The 12411-nt window shown below is 48.1% G+C and overlaps 6 protein-coding genes across 6 annotated transcripts; 3 read left to right on the top strand and 3 right to left on the bottom strand.

Annotated features, from left to right (window-relative positions):
• The first annotated feature begins 161 nt into the window (after positions 1 to 161).
• Positions 162 to 1669, top strand: GGS25DRAFT_320496 (enoyl-hydratase). Its single transcript, XM_049257812.1, has one exon. The coding sequence runs from the start codon at positions 514 to 516 to the stop codon at positions 1393 to 1395; it is 882 nt and encodes a 293-aa protein (XP_049115549.1). The 5' UTR covers positions 162 to 513; the 3' UTR covers positions 1396 to 1669.
• On the top strand, positions 1216 to 2805 carry GGS25DRAFT_494569 (putative NAD-dependent epimerase/dehydratase). Its single transcript, XM_049261366.1, has one exon. It carries the CDS (start codon positions 1943 to 1945, stop codon positions 2777 to 2779), a length of 837 nt encoding a protein of 278 aa, XP_049115548.1. The 5' UTR covers positions 1216 to 1942; the 3' UTR covers positions 2780 to 2805.
• Positions 2806 to 4207: 1402 nt separating this feature from the next.
• Positions 4208 to 4730, bottom strand: GGS25DRAFT_522665 (uncharacterized protein; the record flags this gene model as incomplete). Its single annotated transcript, XM_049264282.1, has 3 exons — positions 4208 to 4450; positions 4508 to 4650; positions 4709 to 4730. 3 exons carry the CDS (start codon positions 4728 to 4730, stop codon positions 4208 to 4210), a joined length of 408 nt encoding a protein of 135 aa, XP_049115547.1.
• An 822-nt stretch (positions 4731 to 5552) lies between these two features.
• GGS25DRAFT_522664 (uncharacterized protein) lies at positions 5553 to 6897 on the bottom strand (the record flags this gene model as incomplete). The annotated part of the gene is made up of 2 exons (XM_049264281.1): positions 5553 to 6497; positions 6610 to 6897. The coding sequence occupies 2 exons, from the start codon at positions 6895 to 6897 to the stop codon at positions 5553 to 5555; spliced, it is 1233 nt and encodes a 410-aa protein (XP_049115546.1).
• A 2046-nt stretch (positions 6898 to 8943) lies between these two features.
• Positions 8944 to 10570, bottom strand: GGS25DRAFT_494567 (uncharacterized protein). Its single transcript, XM_049261365.1, has one exon. It carries the CDS (start codon positions 10023 to 10025, stop codon positions 9072 to 9074), a length of 954 nt encoding a protein of 317 aa, XP_049115545.1. The 5' UTR covers positions 10026 to 10570; the 3' UTR covers positions 8944 to 9071.
• On the top strand, positions 10564 to 12297 carry GGS25DRAFT_494566 (uncharacterized protein). The gene is made up of 5 exons (XM_049261364.1): positions 10564 to 11205; positions 11259 to 11378; positions 11453 to 11643; positions 11722 to 11842; positions 11897 to 12297. The coding sequence occupies exons 1-5, from the start codon at positions 11164 to 11166 to the stop codon at positions 11963 to 11965; spliced, it is 543 nt and encodes a 180-aa protein (XP_049115544.1). The 5' UTR covers positions 10564 to 11163; the 3' UTR covers positions 11966 to 12297.
• The last annotated feature ends 114 nt before the right edge of the window (positions 12298 to 12411 follow it).

Genomic DNA, 12411 nt, shown 5'->3' with positions numbered 1-12411 from the left:
GAATTGTTCCTTGCCGTCCACATCAAACGCAACTTCCCAGTCATAACTTGAAGGATTGCGGAGTACGTACCTATTTGTTTAGTGCGGATCCTACGGTAAGCCTAGGCCGAGGCACTCAACCAATTCGGCAGGCATTGTCCCATAATTTATTGGATTACCTAGTAGTTACTAGGTCAGGTACATATGTGTAACTACCTACCTATGTCAACATGTAGTTCCTTCTCCACGAACATTGAAGCTGCTTTGATCTCAAATATACCTAGTACCTACCCATATGATGATACCTGGTACTACCTATATGGTATTTAAGACACTTTGTTTCAATCGAGTGGATTTTAGTTCGTTAGTTAATCAATGTAACTACACTCAACCCCAAGTGAGATTTCATCCAACCATAACCGCCGTCTATCGTGTCTACTCGACTCACATTCATGGGCTGTCCATTCATTCATTGATGCATTGCATTCCGCACAACATACCTTGATCGATAACTCCCAAAACAAAAGATTCAAAATGTCTTCTCCCAATACATCAACCTTCACCACACCCCCTCCAGATGTCCTACACACCCTCATCTCCTTTCCGAGCCCGCACATCCTGCTCGTGACGCTCAACCGACCCAAACAACTCAACGCCATCCCGCGCCCGCAGCACTTCGCCCTCGAGCGCCTGTGGGACTGGTACGACGCCGAGCCCTCGCTTCGGTGCGCCGTGTTCACCGGTGCCGGCCGCGCGTTCTGCGCCGGCGCCGATCTGAAGGAGTGGAATAGCGTCAACTCCTCTTCGACTTCGACTTCGACTTCGTCTTCGTCTTCGTCTTTGTCCTCTGCGCAGGAGGCTAGGTTCCCCCGCGGCGGCTTCGGCGGCATGAGCAACCGGCCCGGCAAAAAGCTAATCATCGCCGCGGTCCACGGGACCTGCTTTGGCGGTGGCATGGAGATGGCGCTCAACTGCGACATGGTGATCGCCGCAGCCACGGCAAAGTTCGCGCTGCCAGAGGTCACGATCGGCGTCATCGCGCTCGCGGGCGCGCTACCCCGCCTCGTCCGCACCGTTGGCCGCCAGCGCGCAGCCGAGATGGCGCTTGCCGGGAAGGCTTACGCGGCGAAGGAGATGCAGGGCTGGGGGGTCGTGAACGAGGTCGTGGAGAAGGAGGGCGATGTGCTGGAGGCGGCGCTGAACTGGGCGCGCAGGATCGCGGCGAATAGCCCCGATGCGGTGGTAGTTAGTCGTGAGGGCTTGAAGCTGGGCTGGGAGGGGGTGGGCCCGGAGCAGTGCACCGATTTGCTGATTCGGGGGTGGTATCCGCGGATCGAGACGGGGCAGAATGCGGTGGAGGGCGTGAAGAGCTTTGTGGAGAGACGGAAACCGGTTTGGGTGGATAGTAAGCTATAGTGGCTGGCTGGGCTGGTGGCGTGGTTACACAGTAACGGTCTGCTGTGCTATGTGCCTGAGTTGTCTCTATATGATATAAATGCGTTTGATGTTGCATGCTCCTCCCATCAACTTTCCATTTGACCCTCCATATATGTCTTAGGCTCTCAGGAACATTGAATCGTATCACGTCCTTCGTATTATGTAAATCCATCCTGTGCTGGCAGGCTAACCGTAGGCCTGAATATTAACATCAAGATGTATATCAAGATGTATATCAAGATGTACAGTACATGATGCATGTCTCCGCCAACCCGAACGCGCCAATCAATGATCCCTATTCTGACTCCCCCTCCGAATTTTCCCCGGTGGATTACACATCAGATTACATATCGGATTACGTACATATGGCTCAGCAGATAATGGACGGTTCAGGTTAGAACTTGTCCCACCCGTTCCTTACTTACTAGGCAGTTTTCTTTCCAGCTTTATCCATCTTTATCCATCGGCGACGCTATTTACATAATCCCCGTCCACGCCGTTCGACTTAGCGTCTAACACCCCAGCAATGGCCGGCAACGACAGTCTCCCTCCCGTCACTTCCACCTATGCCGTCCTTGGCAGCACCGGAAACTGTGGGACTGCTCTTCTGCAAACCCTTCTCCAATCCCCGACCAACAAGATCCACGCATATTGCCGTAACCAGGCCAAATTGCACCGCCTCATCCCCCAGGTCGTCGACAATAAACAGATTCGCGTCTTCGAGGGCAGCATCCACGATGTCGATCTCATCACCGATTGTGTCCGCGGCACCAAGGCTGTCTTCATGGCCGTCACCACCAATGACAATGTCCCTGATTGCCGTCTGAATCAAGACACCGCCGCCACCGTCATCCGGGCCCTCGAAGCCATCAGAGCGGAGTCGTCGTCGCGCGCCAAGCCAGAAGCGTCCAAGCTGCCGAAGCTAGTCCTGCTTAGCTCCTCCACCATCGACGACCGCCTCTCCGGCAACCGGTCCTGGCTGTTCCGATCCCTCATGCGCACCGCCGTCTCCTACGTCTACGCCGACCTACAACTCGCCGAAAAAATGCTGCGGTCGCAGGCCGACTGGGTGTCGACCATCTTCATGAAGCCTGGGGGGCTGTCCGTGGATGTCGCGCGGGGCCACAGGCTGACCCTCGACGAGGACGAGTCTTTCCTCAGCTACCTGGACCTCTCGGCCGGCATGCTCGAGGCCGTGAACGATGAGGAGGGCCGGTACGATGGCATGAATGTTGGCGTGGTGAATGCGACCCGTGGCGTGGGTGCCAAGTTTCCCAGCGGCGGCCTCTTGGCCATCCCGCTGGGGCTTCTGAGGCATTTCTTCCCTTGGCTCCATCCCTATCTACCGGTGGCAGGACTTTGATAGTTCTTATTTCTTGTATTGGGGGTTTTTTTTTAAAAAAAAAAAAAAAAACACAGAAATGCTCTTACTCGTTCTTGGAGTTATGCCGCGCTCATCCATTAACCCTGAAGCCAAGGGTCTTAGAGGGCCCAAAGTCACTTGCGTAGTTTGCTTTCGTCTGTCCGTCTAACCGTATGTGAGTTGTCTACCTAGATCTCATATGAATCATCGGATGTAGAAACGACAGCATCTAGGTAGGTTTGGCAGTTTGACAGATCATCGCTTTGCGGAATCTGTCTTTCCCAATATTGCTACCACGCCTAGGTATGACTTCAGGCGTCAGCGCTCTGCTCTACCTCGTCTATATTGCCAAAACTAGTTGCTTCCTTATTAGCTACGGGGCTCATTTGCGTGAGCCCCTTTAGTTAATCTAATAAGGCTGTCAGTTCTTTTCCATTCAATCGGCTCGGTGGTCGAAACATCACTAGGCCTTTCATCCTAGGGTATCTTGGGGTTCAAGCAACCCCTAGTCATCTCAACTTCATTTTAATGTTACATCTAACGGTAAAAGTATATATAGATATCGCAGTTTAAGTACCACCAGTTAAGTAATACACTGTCACAGCTCATGGCAGCTCTATTGGCGACCGTAAAAGGTAGGGTATTGGATGAAATGGGGTCACGTGGGCACTCTTAACAACCACATAGAACAAAAGGCATCTCAACCACCGAGTTGATTAAATATCGCAGAAATAATAGCGTTTTCAAATTAACTAGGTGCACTAAAATGACCCCTTTTGAATCAAATTAAGCCCACCAGCCCGAATGCACACGCACCGCCGGCCAGGCTATTACTTGTACCGTCGCCAACTTGGCCATCTAATAATGCATATCAATCAAGAAGATCACAGAAAGGCCATATTAGACCTTATTTTATAAGTACCTGGGTAGTTGTTTATGCTGTAACAATACTATTGCAACATAAGTTGATGGTGAACGCTTATCCCTAGAGAATTGAAGCGAGACAGCTTGAGGAGCTACACATTGAGGACTTTAAACCTACCGTAGGGCTATGTTAATGGAGAAAAACAAGTATAAGTCCCTGAATGATAGAAAGGATGTGTTCGGCAACGGTTAGCCAACAGCCTAAATTAGTCAATTCAGGGGCTGTCGAATACAAGGCCGGTGCATAGAGTCACGGGGTGGGTAAGCAGTATCTTCAATGCTAGGTTAGGAACTCTGCGTATATAAGACACAGATATCATTTTTGATTTAGTAAGGTGTTTAATGAATGTTACGGGCTTGTAAAACCTAAGTCTTACTAACAAAGCCCTGACAAAATTGAAATGGTAAGAATTTCAAGTGAACGAACAGAATGAACCATCGGATGAGGCGAGCCCATGTGAGTCCCTCTCTCCCCCCCCCATATCTCCTTCTCTGATCGAAACTTCAGAACGATAGGATCTTCAAATCCGTGTCCCAACTGCCATCCCACTTGACCTTCAGGTTCAAATGGACCCAGAGCTCATTCCTATTCTTGAGGTAAAACTTCATCTCGCCCGAGACGAGAAAAAGATCGACTTTCACCACAATCCCGTCCTTCAGATTACCACCAAAGGTCCCGAGGTTGAATCCCATGACGGAAACAGTGACCGTCAGCCCAAAATTGTCGGTGTCCACGCAACCACTGAGCTAAATCAAATCAACACGCTGCTTTCAGTAGGTATTGAGCCCCATTTGTTATCTTACCGTCACAACTTCGAAAGACCAGTCGAAACATTTGTTGGAGCGGGGATCGCCATTACGGGGCGGTTGATTTTTGCCCAGACCGGTCTGCTTGGCAATCCATACGTTGTCACCCTCTTTAGGTTCGGTGACGACGATGATGGCACCTGATGATGGGGTTAGACTGAGCAAAACTGGTCGATTGCAAAAGCGGATGGACTCTACCAAGTTCAGTGTGAGTAGACATGCTGTTGGCTTGAATAATAGGGGTTAACTAAGACACAATTGGGTTTGGAAAACGATATACTATCAGGAACTCTCTGCGGAAGATGGAGGGGTGGCTATACTGGAATTGAACTCTCGAGAATCATATAAGAATCTAGCTACCTCTTTATATGCGGTACGTGCAGCACCGATTCTCTTCCTTCTAATACTTACCAGCTTGGATATGTTCTATCGGATGACGCTTCAAGGGGTTTACAGTGTTGATGGCTCACAAGGAGAAGTGCACACAATAGTCGTCCTTGTATCTCATAGAGTCGATGATCATCCACTAAACGTCTTTCGATCTTCAAGCCATCGTGCCACGGACTTTGGCACTGCCAATTCTGTAAGTTCCCGTTGCGGGTATGAGCGATGATGTTACCAGAAGGGCTGTTTCCGGACCAATTTATGTTTCCCCGTTTTCATACTCGTTTATTTCTCCTATCTTAAGACACGGCGTGTATTTTACCAGATGACTACGTGAAACATATAGGCAACTACCGGTGTCAGCCAGGTTTAGCAACGTTCCTGGTGAAACGGAAAATCATTAACAAGTAGCGGAATCATCATCGGGGTTGACGTAGAGACCAATCTCCACTGAGACGTCGTCGAAGATATTTTAACGGGTGTAGGAAATTTGAGTGGTTCATTCGAAGAACACAGATGCTGCCATAATCCTAAATATCCCTTGAACGGGTGGTAGGTTCTCCTGTTGAGGTGAGATGGATGTGACAGGTTACGCCCGTCTGTGCCACAGACACATCAATTTTCACCGAGCCTCGACAAATATATCGACTTGTAGTCTTTAAATCAAATCCGCCCAACACGTATCGACCAAGCTAGCAAAAGCGTCTCCAGTCACCACGTCAAACGAGGTGAGGTTGGGTGCCAATCCTTTCACCACCCGAGCAGCCGAAGCGGCCTCGCTCTTAGTATCGCCGAATGCAGGCGGCACTAATTTTCCTAAGACAAGATCCCGCAACACAGGAAAGGATACATCGCTTCCTCGGAGATTTCGCAAGGCATAAGATCCCCAGAGCTCGCAGTCAGTCATACTACTCCCGCGCTCATGGCCAAGTTCGATAAGTGCGGCCTCCGTCAACGAGCACTCGAATGCAAGATGCAGATTTCTGAGGTCAGGCAAAGCCTCCACAATCTTGGACATGTGGTGGTCTTGTAGTTCGGGAGCTCGGACTTGACCTGAAATTTCTAGTTGCTGAATGTGCGGAAGCCCTTGTGCGAGATGGACCAGCCCGCTGGGGCTGATAGGCACAGGCCTCACCCCCGAGTATTCCAGCTTTAGAATGCACAGATGGGGACTGGAGGCGGGTATGGCTTCAAGCAAGGTATCCGATCCGGTAGAAGTATGGCCGTCACTCATAATGGTAGCCTCTAAGTGAGTGACTTGGCGTAAGTAAGGTAGGAGGCGGACAAGCCCGCCAAAGGTTGCCCTGCAAACGAGCTTATCAAGACATGGAAAGAGTTGCGCTTCATCATGCTGATTGGTCTGCTGACTTTCGGCCAAGGATATGAGATCACCATTTATCGTTTGCTGAAATTGGAGCGACTGCAGACTAGGCCGGGTGGCAAGAGCGACGAAAACCTCATCAGTAGCAACCTGATCCATGCCATACATGATTGCTATTCTCTTCAAGGAGGTGGCGCCTTCGAGGAAGTGAAGAAACCCCTCTGGAGTGATTTTGCCGCGTGCGTTGTCAATGAGAAGCTCCTCAAGCTGTGGACAAGATTCCTAGTGTGAGAACTTCGTCAGTGGATAATCTCTCTCGTCTCGATAAGTTCAAGGAGATGCGCCATGGATTCTCCTCATTCCCAGAAGTACTCGGGTTGAGAAACAGGCATACCTGAAGTGTCACCAAAAAGTTTTCAGAAATCGGTCCTCCGTAGAAAATGAATGCTTTAAGAGCAGGTTGGAGATAGGGCTTTAACAAATGTTCCTCGTTCTGGTTCGATGCATCGAGTGCAAGGCGCTCCAGCGTCGGAAACTTGATGTCTTTGAAAACACCATGATACATGGAATCGTCGGCAATAAACTCCAAGCTGCGAAGGCTGTTAGCACGATGCTGGAGTTGCTGCGGATCCTGTTCTGCCAGGAGGGCAAGGGTAGAGACGGATGTTCTGTCTTCTGCCATGGCTATTGAGTTGTATGGACTTTGGGCTTGTTGGGGGGAACTAAAGGGGTCCGGGTCGCAGTAGCTGCTGGATTCTTGGTAAAAGACTTGGTTCGAAGGGGGGGTGATGGATGATGGATGGGCGTGGAGAAAAATGTTCGATGTTGTTCGATGTTGTTCGCTGTAGTTGTACATGTAGTCAGTTAGGTATTACATAGGTGGGCTGGCCTGCCTACCAGGCCCTACCTGCTGATTGCTCCACAATTACTACCTAGGTACCTAGGATAGTCATCGGCGTAAGGTATTACATGGTAGTAACTCTACCAGGGGCCTAGGCAGGAAGGTGCGATGAAGTGTAGGACAGGTCTCAGTCCAGGTTACCTAGGAGGAGAAGGAAGGATCTGATATTGAGGTACGTGTAACGCTGTATCGATCGAAGAAAAATGAAACCTAAACCGATCACTGCTACTATAATTAATATCCATGGATCTAATATCACATCCACTTACCATATGTTCAAGTTCAACAATGATCCAGAGCTCCATTTTAACAGGTTGTGACACCTAGGACCTAGGTTAGTATGTGATACATTTGATGTTGAACCTCGCTATATATATCCAACCTTCGGTCCAATCTATGCCGTTAGATTCCTAGGAATTAGAAGACCTCTTAACCCCAGTCTTAAATGTCCTCCAAATCTAGCTTCTGTTAGCCTTATCTAGGGTTAATCTAAGAGACTCCAATCGAGCCCGGCTTCAATATTCCGCTACAATGCGATTGTCATTCATTATCCTCTGCGCAGCCATTGGGTCTGTAGGAGCTATCCCTTCCGGCCAGGAAACTGGCTATTACGAAGAACTCTTACCAAGGAAAGGCTGTTCCGGCAGCCGACTACCAGAAGACACGTGCTCGGGAAAGTCTTATGGAAAATACAACTCATTTCACAACTGGTGGGTGCAAATAAATATTCCAGCTGGAAGAGAAAGTAACTAAATCCAGCTGAATAGTAAAAATAAGGACGGTAAATGCTGTGCATTGAATTCGGACGGCTCGGAGGGCATTGATACTGGCAAGGGCGGTGGAGAGAACTGCGGATATTGCTTCAGTGGCAGATGTAAAGGTTAGCAAAATAGAATGCTCCATGTCTTGTAAAGGAGACAGATGTTTCGTTGAATAGGTCGAAAGGGTTCTCTAGTCACGGTCCAACACTACGTGGCATGGATATTGAGCTGATCTAATATCCAAAAGATATCCCCCCTGAAGGATAGGGAATGTATATTCTATCCCGGAGATATCCAACATATCAATAGAGGGAGACAACAAGTATAAGAAGGATAGGATTTCGTCTGTATCGAGTCAATCTTTTAGTTCTCCAGTTGTCAGTTTAAGACCATGGACCATGGTTACCTGTTGAAACTATGGCAAGAATCCCCTGAAATTTCTCTGACGAATAGCACACTTGTGAACTTTATTGGATCTACCCCTGATTATTACTGCCTGCAAATTAAGACAACCCCAGTGCAAGACTGCTGAGGTATGCGACAATGAGACACGATATAAGTGATGAGTACCTACCTACAGAGATGCATTCCAGAGAGTTGCCATACAGGACACTCATCAATCGTGATGCGATTACATCATTTTTGATTACAAGAAGCGATGCAAGATCTTCTTCACTCGAATAGGTATTTTTTTTTTCATTTTCTTCGGTCTTATTTACAATTAACACATGTGAATAAATGAGGTTGAAATACAGGCAATGCGTAGGTACCTTCGCTCTCACCTTATGTAATCCAGGGGCATCTAACCTATGCAGAGGTCATGTAAGATCCCTCGCCGTTCCTTATAGGGGTATTAGCCAAAATGAATCAGGAATAAAGGGATATATCTCCTAGGTTAGTTCAATCATGTGTCATAAAGGTCAAACTGTGATATTCACAGGTAGTGAAGGAACTGAACTGTTAGCATGATAATCAAACATTTTCTTTTTTAAACACTAAACAATAATGGATCGAATATATTACAATCCGATCACCAATGATATAAATCTAGGTACTATCTGAGGTTCTATTGAATGAAATAGCAAAGATCACATGTGCCGGGTGGCCCGTAATAAGCTCTAAATAAATACACGCCTAGCCCCCTATAGCCAAAATTACAAGAGAGAAACTTAATAGATACAGGCAAGTTCTTCCTCACCACGGTGTGATCTGAGGCGACATGTAGAGAATATGACAGTCAACGGCCTTACTCTCAAACGCCTCCTGCGCCTCCCGCATGCTGCTCACAGACTCTTTCGTTTGAAGGAGCTCAGCGTCCCTGCGCCGCTCCTTGTACGTCTCCGCAAGGTGTTTCCAGTCCTTAATAGCAGAGTCTAAATTGCTCTTTCGACTGCAGCGGGGACAGCCATCGTCCATTTCACCGCCCTCTTCAAGCGTCTTGGGAAGCGAGAGGATGGTGTCTTGAGCGATCAAGCGCGGCTTAAACATGTGGCCACAGCCCTTGTATCGCAAGTCCTGGCGGCAGAAGGGGCAGTTCTTGTGCATCCTGATCCAATAGCTTAAACAGCTGTGGCACGCTACATGCCCGCAGGGCGTGATGGCGGGAGTCTCGGGGTCGAGACTGTCTGCCGTGTCGGCCATCGTAAGCGATACCTCTTTGCAGATCTGGCACACGAGGTTCGTGGGCTGATCGATAAGGAACGTTATCATCGGCGTTGGGACATAAGAGTCGTGTTCAGTGAACGATTTACACTGGCCATCACCGCCACTCTCCGAACCCATCGTCTGGAGATACCCTCGAACTAGGTCGTATAGGCCCTGTTCATTCTGTACCGAGTCTTTGCCTACATTCCAGCGCTTTCTTACCTCTGCCCACCGAGACCTGCAAGATTCATATAACATAAGAGCTTCTCTATACTCTGATATCGCAGATCTTTGAACGAATCGGGTTCTGATCTGAGCGCTATGAGGTGACTGGGGTGACAGGGGTGAGCTGGTATCAGGAGTAGTAGCCACCGCCGCGTTCTCGCCGAGCTCGCCGAGCTCCCCGCTTTCGCCGTTGGTATCGGAGTGTGATGCCATGCTTACTTTGATGGGTATCTTCCCGAGAATACTACCGTTAGAACCGTATATCACTTTAGTTCGCATGGTTGCCGACGGGCGTACCAAACGTGATGCGCCGATCACGCTCTCTTATATGCGAGTCTTTTGGGAATGTAACAGTTCTACTGTAAATAATCGTTCGTGAACAGGTCAACAATTTGCGGATGATGTCCATTGGTGCCGTCATATATGTATCTGTTCAGCATTTAAAAGATAAATTCTTGTTACAGCATTGTGTGCTAACAATCACTTTGTTGCTGGCCATGATCAGCCAGTCCTTTGTAACTAGCGAAATCATATCCTCGTTCTATAAGTATAGTGACAAAGCCAGACGTATACACAGCTTTATTCGAATCTCTGCTTATCTTTGGGCCCTTGAAGGACGGTCATTGGCCTTTCTTCTTTTGTTGTCTAAAATCTTTTCCTTGAATAATCTAGCAGACTAAACTAGGTGAAAGACGGATTTACGAGCTGGGCCTAACAAGACATCTCAATGAAGGTCTGCACAGAGTAACGAACTCTGTAGAGCGAAGCGTGTTAAACAATGGAAATGAAGCTATTTTGACTTGAAGTGTTGGAATATATCTAGGATTTAGTAGTAGTTGACTTAGTCTATGCCAAGATCCATATCTTTAATAATGGTCCCTATATCACTGTTGGTATACCCAGGTAAGCTGAAATTGCATGGGCCACTAAGCCCATTAGGCTAGGCTCATATTGAGAGCCTTATATGGGGAGCCTTATATCGGCACTGCGCCAGCGTAGTTAGGAATAAAGTAAGCTTTCTTCCTGCTCTTCTCCCGTGTCTTGGTTGCTTTAACTAACAATAGCTTATATCATTATCCACTCGGAACGTGGTACTTCTAGCCCCTTGCCTTGCCCCCCCTTTTTTTGTCCACTTCTCCCCTTTGCATGTTACTGTCTGTAGGGTTAGCTTCTTGGCTCGTCAACCAACTTGCTGCGCCGTATATGGACCAACATACGGTGCCGATCTATCTGATAACTTTATCCCCTTTCTATCTAGGCGTCGTCCACCCACTTTCATCTTTCTTCATTCTTCTGTCTAGCATGTGCAGTTACGGACAGAAAAGGTAAATTCCATAAATTACCGGGGACGCACTGACGATCGGGAAGCACTTAGTTACTGGGCAGACTTGGTTATTTACTAGGGTATCAATCAACCATGGGTTCCATCAAAATCTTAAAAACTCTACGGGTGGGAAAGGTACCTATTGTTAAACAGCGGACCGGTTGAGAAATCTCCACTAATGTTCGCAGGGCATCACCATGGACATCACCATCAACGAGGCCGAGCCGGAAGATTCGATCAATAGATATGCTATGGACACGATCTGTACCGGTGAGGAGGTTCTCGATATCCCAGCTCATTGGCACAAGGTCAGTGAAGGAAGAGTTGCAATAAAGCTCGATATCATTGGATGCAGATACTAAAGTGTGGATAATGTCGTTAGGACCATGCGGAGTATCTTCACGTCATTGAGGGTAGGGTGGAAATCACTTTGAACGGAGACAAGGTCCTTATGAAAGCTGGAGATCCTGCGGTACGCGTTTCACGTCGTGCCGTGCACAGCATCAAAGGGTTTCGAGACGAGAGACTTGTCTTACGGGAAAGACCCGACCCCGCGGGCATGTATAAAGCCTTGTAGGTGGCAGAGGCTCCCTACCCCATTGACACGTATTTCGCCCATATCGACGCTAACCACGTTGGGCGTCACGATAGGTTCTTCAACGACGTGCTTTCGACGGGGATGTTTGGAAGTTTCTGGCACGTCGTTAGGGCATTTCATGACTGGGACACGTATCTAGCGTTGCCCTTATATTTTCGATTCTTCGATGAAGTGGTAAGTTTGCAAGTAAAAGGTTCTATAACCCTCGTCGGCTAATCGAAGCGCAAGTTCATGATGATATTTGGATGTATTGCGCGTCTATTTGCACCCCCGAAGCCCAAGGGGCTCTTCTGCTAGGCAACCTTTTGAATAGGTGGAAGATTCTGTGATATCAGGTATTGTTGATGTTAATATAACTAGGTAGCGGTCGGTTCTGGGCAAGTGACGCTAGGTTAACTGCCTCAAAGTCTGGGCTCCATGTGAGTATTGGTTCAAAATATAGGTAATAATCAGCTAGAAAGTCTCAGTTGTTTGAGCTTAATGTTGATGTGTGTGTCAAAACGAGACGTGCCCATTCAATTATATTCGTTGGTTACCTAAAGAGTTCTTCGTAGGATTTGGTGGCGCTCAAGGGTGTCACGTGGCTCTTGGCTCAGTACGACGTAGGTACATAGCACGTATTAGCCAACGTTCCGAGACTGTTTAAACTTTAGCAATGTTCTTAATATAGCTTTATGCTTATTATACTATCCAGCCGCCGTTCTCTTTCAACGCCTTTACATTTTGCTCCATTGCCATTCTTA

This window comes from Hypoxylon fragiforme (assembly GCF_022984875.1).
Source record: "Hypoxylon fragiforme strain CBS 206.31 chromosome Unknown GGS25scaffold_6, whole genome shotgun sequence".
NCBI classification, from domain to species: domain Eukaryota; kingdom Fungi; phylum Ascomycota; class Sordariomycetes; order Xylariales; family Hypoxylaceae; genus Hypoxylon; species Hypoxylon fragiforme.
Note: the sequence above shows the minus strand (reverse complement) of the source record. Positions and strands in the feature narration are given on the sequence as shown.